We start from the raw sequence: 9,398 nt of genomic DNA, 5'->3' as shown, positions 1-9,398 counted from the left end.
AAAGGGATTAAAGGTCACCTCACAAACACAGACACCACCTGAACTTTGCATGGATTACACAGCACTGCACAGCTGGCACACACACAGATCCCATGGGAAATGCCAAACTGTTCCACAGAGGGAAAGCAAAGACAGGACAAGGAAGCAGGTCGAAAGGGCTTCCAAGTTTGCAATGCCAGTTCCTGGTTAGAGGCACCCAGGGGTTAAGGGATGTGGAAAAATCTCACCTTAGAAGCTGAGGTAAGCAGACAGAGCACAGGGAATGCTGAATTTCTATGCCCAGCCCAAGTCTAAAAGTACATCCTGTGCTATTAGCCAGCTCAGTTTTATTCACAGCATCCCAGCATGGCTGAGGTTGGAAGGGAGCTCTGGAGCTCAGCCAGTCCAAGCCCCCTGCTCCAGCAGGGCACCCACAGCAGCTTGCCCAGCAGCACAATGCCCAGGGGGGGTTGGAAGCTCTCCACACAAGGACACTCCACAACCTCTCTGGCCAGCCTGCTCCAGGCCTCCAGCACCCTCACACCAAACAACTTTCTCCTCAGCTTCAGCTGCAGCCTCCTGGCTTCCACTTTGTGCCCTCTGCCCCTTGGCCTGGCCCTGGGCACCACTCAGCAGAGTCTGGCCCCAGCCTCTTGCCCCCCACAGCTCCTTTAGCTCTTGCTGAGCATTGCTCAGCTCCCCTCTGGGGCTGCTCTTCTGCAGGCTCACCAGCCCCAGGGCTCTCAGCCTTTGCTGCTCACAGAGCTGCTCCAGGCCCCTCAGCATCTCCAGAGCCTCCACTGGAATTTCTCCAGTAGGTCCCAGTCTCTCTTGAACTGAGGAGCCCCAAACTGGACACAACATTCCAGGTACAGCTGGACAGAATAGGGAAGAGGAGAATCTCTCTTGCCCCGCTGGCCACACTCTTCTTCATGCCCCTCAGGAGACCATTTGTCTTCCTGGCCACAAAGACACATTGCTGACTCATGGGCAACTTGTCCCCTAGCACTCCCAGATCCTTCTCCTTGGAGCTGCTTTCCAGCAGTAAAAGCCTTCACCTGTACTGGTTCACTGTGGACTGCCATTGGAAGCAGCATTCCATCCTTCCCATTTTTCTCCCTGGAACAACACATTTCCCCATTTTTCATGCTCAGATTGTACTGTTGCACAACTGCTCCTTCCTCAGAGTCCAGAAGAGGAAGAGGTGGCCCAGCAGAGTGACCTTTGACTTTCTCACTGCTCCTTTCCCAGCAGCAATGGAGCTATCAGTGAATCATAGCAGCCCTCATCCTGCTTCTGCAACTCCTGGTTTGATTTTATAGACAGGAATTCTTGTGCAGCTGAACAAAACTCTGCTCAAATCTATCAAAAACTGCACCACACACAGTTCAGATCCTCATGGCTAAAGTTTGACTCTTTAGCAAGGCATGGAGGGAGCCAAATATTGGTAAACCTGCAGAGAGGCTAACTCCCAGACCTTTCAAACACGGGTTTAAAGTGGGGCATTTGTCCTACTCCTTTCTGAAGTGATTTGGTGACAGAAACTCCAGGCTGCCTTTATTATTCACCACACAGCAGCCACTGCTCAACTTTCTTATCACAGAATGGTATGGGTTGGAAAGGACCTCTGGAGAACATTGAGTCCAAGCTCCCTGCCAAGGCAGGGTCACCTAAGGAACACCACACAGGAACACTTCCAGGTGGGTTTTTAATTTCTCCAGAAATGGAGACTCCACCATCTCTCTGGACAGCCTGTTCCAGTGCTCCGCCACCCTTAAATTAAAGGAGTTCCTCCTCATGTTTAGACGGAATTTCTTATGTCCAAGTTTGTGCCTTGTCCTGTCACTGGGCATCACTGAACAAAGCCTGGTCCCATCCTCCTGACACCCACCCTTGAAATATTTGTCCCCTGTTATCCTGCCAGTCCACCCCAAACTGTCAAACTGGAATCTAATCAGCAGCTTCCAGAACCCAGCGTTAACTTCAGTGACCCAGACAGCTCACACCTAGGACAACAAATAGCTCCAGCCAGATACTGCTTTCTATTTAGAAGACTTTCCCACTAGTGCCAACAGATATTTCTTCCTCCCCACACTCACAAAGTCTGCTCCTTGAGAGCAGGCTCTTCCCCGCCAGATCCGCGTTTCGCCAAAGCCAGTGTCACAAAGCCAGGAGATTAAAGACTCTCTTTTACAGAAGCCACTTCCTACAATTTCATTAGCTCCCAACCACGACTACTTAAAAAAAAAAAACTGACCTGACCACACAAGCTCAGACACTTCTCCCTGCTCAACCAGAAAATTGCAGCCAGCGGGATGTAGCAACTCATCCCCAGGTGACACAAGGTTTGCTCCTGGCAGGCAAGTCATCTCCTTCCCACCTTGGCAGAGGTGACACTTTCCCTCAGAACCATTTCCTTTAACACATTGCCTCATCCAGCAAACAATTTTGCCTGCTTCCAGCACACACACACACACACACACTTCCAAACACTCCAGTGTCCATCTTGGGCAATCACAACCTTGCCTCCCACCTGGAACTGGCTGGGAAAAACCACGCTGTGGCTTGGAACCTGAAGACTCAATCCCCATTCCAATAGTGCAAGCGACAATTGAAACCTGCCCCGAAGACACCGGGCAAGTGACAACTCCCAGAATGGGCACAGCAGGAAATCTGGCTGAGCAGCCTGGCCACGTCCCAGCTCTTAAGATCTCAGAGTGATAGATCCTTTGTTTTTACAAGCACGCAGGTCTCGCTGACCCTCACTGGGGATTTCTACGGCCCGGGTTCATCACCCGCTGTGGCAGACACACGTTGCTGAAGCACTTGGAGTGCCAGGCAACTGTGTCAGACACCAGTCCTTGTGCAGAAGAAAGGCTGAAAGAAGCCGTGTGGCACACCCAACCCCTCTACCACACCGGCAGCTTCTCCCTCTACAAGCACACAGCAACACCTCTCCCATCTCCCGCACCGGGCTGGTGCTGCCAGCCAACGCCAGCTCGGGCCGGGGGTCTCGGGTCTCAATAAGGCCCCCGCCAGGGTCTCGGATCTCAACCCCGACCCTGCCATCACGCCTCTCTGAGAGAAGAGCCTCCTCTGCCCATGGGCTGCAGGCCCCATTTCGAGGGGCCCTAAGGCTGGGATGGAAAGAGGCCGCTCCCGCCAGCGCCAGCCCCTGCCAGCGCCAGCCGCCGCCAGCGGCCCTGCCCGGCCAGCCCCGCATCTCCTCGCAGCCCAGCAGAAGAAAACGCTCCCGTCCGGGCACAGCTCCGCACCTGCCAACCTCCCCCGGGGACACAACAAAGCACCACCGGTGCAGGAAGGTGGGGGACAGCACCTGGACCACCCCCCCAACCCTCACCAACGCCCTCTCCACGGCCCTTCCGCGACCCCGCACCGCCCCCGCAGCTGCACCTGCCGCAGCGGCCTCCTCCCCTAACGGCCGGCGGGGACCTTCCCTCCTACCGCTGAGAAAAGGTCCCGGCAACCCCCTCACCGCCGCCGGCTCGGAGTTTTGAGGGTCTGCTCTTCCCTCCAGCCGCTTTCCCCTCACCTCTCTGCAGCCACCGCCAGCAACACGCAAGCCCCGGGCAGCCGCCAGCACCACCGCCGCCACCTCCATCCCGGGGGCCTGGCGGCCCCCCGATTCTCTAACACCGCCTCCGCCCGTCCAGGGGCCGCCCCCGCCCGTAGCGGGCCGCCCACTGCGTCAGCTTCGTAAGGACCGCTACGCACCCAGCGTAGGTAACCATAGCGACGGCTGGGGACGGCGGGAGCAGGGGGTGCGAGCTTAACTACAGCAGGTGGTAGCGCCCCCTGGCGGGGATGAGGCAGAGCTGGCGGACCGGACGCTTCGGGCTGGGGGAGCAGCCCCGCTGTGGTTAACGTGGGGCTGCCCCGGGCGGGGCCACACTGACCACCCACCCCCTAAAAGAGGGGTACCTGAACCCGGCCAGGGCTGACCTGTGGCACAGTGCCCTGAGGGAGCCCGTTCTTTCCTTCTGACAACCCTCAGCCGGGGGTGAATCCCAACCCTGCAGCATGTGGCAACTCCTGACCCCACTACGGGCATCGAAGTAGCTTTAAGGTGGAATCACAGAATGGTTTGGGCTGGCAAAGAGCTTTGCGACCATAGAATTGCTTTGGCTGAAAATGACCTCCTAAGATCATCGACCCTAACCATCAATCTAACACCACCATGGCCATTAAACCACTTCCCCAAGAGCCATGTCCACACATTTCTTGAACACCTCCTCCTGGGATGGTGACTCCACCACCTCCCTGAGCAGCCTCTTCCAATGCCTGACCACTCTTGCAGGAAAGAAAAGGTTCCTGATACCCAAGCTAAACCTTCCCTGGCACAATTTCAGGCCATTTCTTCTTGTTATATTTCCTAATACTACTGAGAAGGGACCAGCCCCCACCTCACTACAGGACTCTGTGGAGTCCTACCATTAACCCAGTAGTGAAGACATAACCAAGACCTACATCTAGTTCCTTGTTTAAAACAGATCAGAGAAATCATGGAGTCATTTGGGTTGGAAAAGACCTTGAAGGTCGTGGAGTCTAATTCTTAACCCAGCACTGCCAGGGCACCACTAAACCATGGCCCTCAGCACCACATCTCCACAGCTCAGAAATCCCTCCAGGGATGGGGATTCCACCACTGCCCTGGGAATCCTGCGACAGGCCTTGGTAACCATTAAGGAGAAGAAATTCTTCCTCATGTCCAACCTAAATCTCACCTGGGGCTACTTGATGCTATTTCCTCATCCTGTCACTTGTTCCTTGGCAGAAGAGACCAACCCCCACCTGGCTCCAGCCTCCATTCAGGGAGTTGCAGAGAGCCAGAAGGTCTCCCCTCAGCCTCCTTCTCTCCCGTCTCCACAACCCCAGGTCTCTCAGCTGTTCCTCACCATTCCTGTTCTCCAGACCCTTCTCTGGACCTACTCCAGCCCCTCAATGTCCTTCTTGGAGTAAGGGGGCCCAAAACTGAACCTAGGATGAAGTGTGGCCTCACCAGTGACAATCACTTCTCCCTTCCCTGGGCAAAGCCCCCAGCAGTGTATGGAAGCCTCCTTCATGGACCATCTCCAGGCTAGGACACCAGGTCACAGCATGGAGACAGGAGGAACAACTTTTTGCCTGCAAGAGGGGTCAGGCATTAGAACAGGCTGCCCAGGGAGGTGGAGACACCATCCCTGGAGGAGATACTCAAGAAACATGTGGCCATGGCATTTGGGGACATGGTTTAATGGTCTTGGTGACCTTCGTTTGATGGTTTGACCTGATCCTCAGGGTCTTCTCACACCCACACAATTCTGTCATTCTCTGCCCCTTCTTGGCTTAGGAGAAGCTCCACACATGAAGTCCTTCACTGGGTTGATGACTTAATGATCTTAGAATAGAATCAGCAAGGTTGGAAAAGACCTCTGGGATTCCATTGCCTGCTGCTTACACAGGCACTCACCAAAAACTCCCACAAGAATGGGCTTGACAGAAGAACCTTCTCCTGGTCGTGGCACTTGGAAAGGCAGCAGTGGCTTGGGTCAGGCACAATGACCTCAACTCAGCAAGTATCAAATACCAACATCTCATCCAAGGACACTTGGAGTATTGTGTCCAGTTCTGGGCTCCTCAGTTCAAGAGGGACAGGGATATAGCAGAGAGGGTCCAACAGAGCTCATGAGGATGAAGGAGGAACTGGAATATCTGTCTGATGAGGAAAGGCTGAGAGACCTGGGGCTGCTGAGCCTGCAGAAGAGAAGGCTGAGAGGAGATCTTATTAATGTTTATAAATATCTGAAGGGTGGGTGCCAAGAAATTGCCAGACTCTGCTGAGTGGTGCCCAGGGACAGGAGAAGGGGCACAGGGCACAAAGTGGAAGCATGTGAAGCTGAGGAGAAAGTTGTTTGGTGTGAGGGTGCTGGAGGCCTGGAGCAGGCTGGCCAGAGAGGTTGTGGAGTGTCCTTGTGTGGAGAGCTTCCAACCCCCCCTGGGCATTGTGCTGCTGGGCAAGCTGCTGTGGGTGCCCTGCTGGAGCAGGGGGGGTTGGACTGGCTGAGCTCCAGAGCTCCCTTCCAACCTCCTCCCATTCTATAATTCTATGATTTTATGACATCATTTAGATGCTCATTAAAAAAAAAAAAAAAAAAAAAAAAAAAGAAAAAAAGAAAAGAAAGAAAGAAAGAAAGAAAGACCAGGAAAGCAGAAAAAAAAAAAAGAAAAGTCTCCTGTGGGCAGTAATATGTGTCCCAGAAAAGAGCTAAGCCCATTCAGCAGGGGATAGCAGCACACACCAGTCTGCCCAGTCCTCCTCAAAGCAAGTAGAGCAGCCTTCAGATGGTCTGCTTAGTGACATCACTCTGGAAAAAAGAAGGGGAGAAAAAAAAAAAAAAAAAGGCAAAACCCAAAACCAGCCTGGCAGTGCTAGAGGTGGTAGAAAAAACATTCAGCAGAAGCTTTGAAGCTCAGGTATTCATTTCTGCTGAGGTCTTTGTATCCTTGTTCAGGCAGAAGAATTCCACTCACTCCCATTTTAAGGCCCTTTATCTTGCCAGACAGGTGTAAAGTGGCTCTGGTTGAAGATGAAAAGCTTGGTGCCAAATATAGTATTGCCACAAATAATTTTTTTTTTCCCTCCCATGTGTGGCACTTCCAAGGTCTCCTTTCAGCACAAACTGTTCTCAGCAAGAGCAGTGCCAACCTGGTGGGCACAGAAGGGCTGAAAGCCTGGAGCAGACAGAGCAGAAAAGAAATATCCCCAGCCCCCTTCCCCCCACCCTCCAAAAAAAAAAAAATCATCAAATCTCAGGAGAAAGTGTAAAGGGATACTTTTATTAATGAAAATGCAAGCAGGAGCTGGACAAGAATTGAATCTGAGTGATGGTCCAGGGCATGTGCCAGCCTAGATCCTGCCAATTAATGGCCAAGAGTCATCACAGGTAATTAATCTGCTCCAGCTCAGGCTTTCTGCTTGTGAACAGCCCCCCAGCTGTCCATGGCTAACTCTGCTCCACAAAAGCACTGCCAGCCAGCAAGGGCCAGCCCATATTTATAGCACAGCTCCAGCTGTGGAGGACACCAGAGAGTCACAGAGTAATTCTGGTTGGAAAAGACCTCTAAAGATCATTGAGTCTGAGCATTAACCCAACACTGCCAAGGGTGGTGCTAAAGCATGGCCCTCAGCACCACATCTCTGCCTCTTTGAAACCCCCTCCAGGGATGGGGAATTCAACCACCTCCCTGGAGAGGCTGTCCCAGGCTTTGAGAACCCTTTCAGTGAAGAAATTTTCTCTAATGTCCAACCTAAACCTCCCCTGGGGCAACTTGAGGCCATTTCCTCTTGTCCTATCACTTGCTCCTAGGGAGAATCATAGAATCAGAATCATAGAATCAGTCAGGGCTGGAAGGGACCACAAGGATCAGCCAGTTCCAACCCCCTGCCATGGGCAGGGACACCTCACACTAGATCAGCCTGGCCAGAGCCTCATCCAGCCTGGCTGCAAACACCTCCAGGGATGGGGCCCCAACCACCTGCAGCTGACCCTTCCAGTCTCCTCCTCTCCAGACTCCTATATGGCAGTGACAGTTCACAAACCAGTTTGGACATTAATGGGAGTGCACCACAGGAGAGGAATCATCTTGGTTGGAGAAGATCTTAAGACTGAGCCCAACTCTTAACTCGACCAAACCTAGTGCTAAACCAGGTCCCTCAGCACCACATCTCTGCCTCTTTGAAACCCCTCCAGGGATGGGGATTCAACCACACAGACTCCACTAAGCCCCAGAGAACCACTTTAGCCCCACTGAGCCAAGTCCCCTGCAACAAGGACATTGATTTGTGAGAGGAAAGAGCATTAAACCAAGCTGGGGAAGATGAAGGAGTTTGGGTTTGAGCGCCCGGGGCAACGACATGGAGAAGCAGATGCATCAGTGACAAGTCCTACATCTTAGAGGGATGGAGGAGGGCAGAGTTATAGCATGGAGGCTACATCCATCAGGCAGGGGAGAGCTCAGCTCTGAGCCTCTCAGGGTGCACTTGTGCAGCCCTGCTTTATTGCCTCCCCATCAGGACATCACCGCTGTCAGCTCCACCATAAACCCTTCAGCACCACCCCTGGCTTAATTAATGGCCAACCCTCCCCATCCCTGCTCACCCCTGGGTTGCTCTGCATGGTTTGTGAAGCTGAAAGGATAACCCAGGGACACCAGGGAAGGAGCACTCTCTGAGTTGTTCTTCAAGCTTCAGCCACACAGAGCTGGTTCATCACCACAGCCTGGGAATCGCTGAGAGCAGCTCTGCAGGACAAGGGAGAAGTTGTAGGCAGCCCTGGCAGAGCTTCAGAGATCTCTGGAACATGCCAGCAGCCCACTGAAGGGTGCACTCCATGAAGAAGCCATCCAGCTCTGCTGATTTTCAGTACCTGAAGAGGGCTTCAGTACCAGAGGTAGGAGGAGGAGTGCTACAAGATAGCTGGGGAGGGACTTTTTACAAGAGCTAGTGATAGGATGAGAGGAAGAGGGGAGATTGAGACTGGAGATTAGGAAGAAATTCTTTACAGTTGAGGGTGGTGAGGCACTGGCACAGCTTGCCCTGCCCAGGGAGGTTGTGGATGTCCCCTCCCTGGAGGTGCTGAAGGCCAGGTTGGACTAGGCTTTGAGCAACCTGAGTTAGTGGAAGGTGTCCCTGCCCATAGCAGGGACCTGTAACATCCCTTCCAGCCCAAACCATGCTCTGATGCCATGATCTTGGTCTCCTGAAGAAAGAGAATTATCACAGTATCACAGATATCAGAGGTTGGAAAGGACCTCAAGAGGTCCCAGGATGTTAGGGACCTCTGGAGGTCATGGAGTCCAACCCCCTGCCAGAGCAGGACCACAGAATCCAGCACAGGTCACACAGGAACACATCCAGATGGGGCTGGAAAGTCTCCAGAGAAGGAGACTCCACAACCTCTCTGGGCAGCCTGTGCCAGTGCTCTGTGACCCTCACGTGAAGATCACAGAAGGATCACCTCCTCCTAACAGCAAACCAAGCCCCCCTCCAGGAAATCTGGGAAAGCAACAAAGCTCTGGAGGGTAGAAACACCCAAAAGCCACCAGCTACCAAGAATAGCTGTGTGGATGGGAAGCCTTTTATTATTATTTATTATTATTCTTCAGTTTTCATTCCCACCACCCCCAAGCACAGCACTTCCAAGTGCTCTGCTCTCAACCCCTGCTCCTGTTTGCCTCTCAGTCAGAGCCAGTTTGTTACTCCTGTGGTAACAAACCCTTCTCCTCCTCCACCCCAGCCTTGCCAGCTTTCTTGAACCGCTCTGTGACAATTACAATAAAATCAGAAAGAGAAAAAACAACAACAACAACAAAAAGAATATTAACCACAAACCTCCACAGGATCTTCTGAGCCCACAACA

The 9,398-nt window shown here is 53.0% G+C and overlaps 1 protein-coding gene across 1 annotated transcript in view; it reads left to right on the top strand.

Annotated features, from left to right (window-relative positions):
* The first annotated feature begins 210 nt into the window (after positions 1-210).
* LOC128973924 (basic proline-rich protein-like) overlaps positions 211-9,398 on the top strand; it is a 45,329-nt gene continuing 36,141 nt past the window's right edge. Inside the window, exons 1-3 of the mRNA XM_054390422.1 lie at positions 211-240; positions 2,904-3,404; positions 3,543-3,719. Coding sequence (XP_054246397.1) covers positions 211-240; positions 2,904-3,404; positions 3,543-3,719 — 708 coding nt within the window. The remainder of the gene's footprint in view (positions 241-2,903; positions 3,405-3,542; positions 3,720-9,398) is intronic.

The sequence above is a fragment of the Indicator indicator genome, chromosome 21 (genome assembly GCF_027791375.1).
Source record: "Indicator indicator isolate 239-I01 chromosome 21, UM_Iind_1.1, whole genome shotgun sequence".
NCBI lineage: Eukaryota > Metazoa > Chordata > Aves > Piciformes > Indicatoridae > Indicator > Indicator indicator.
The sequence above is the reverse complement of the archived record's forward strand: the minus strand, read 5'-3'. Positions and strand labels throughout refer to the sequence as shown.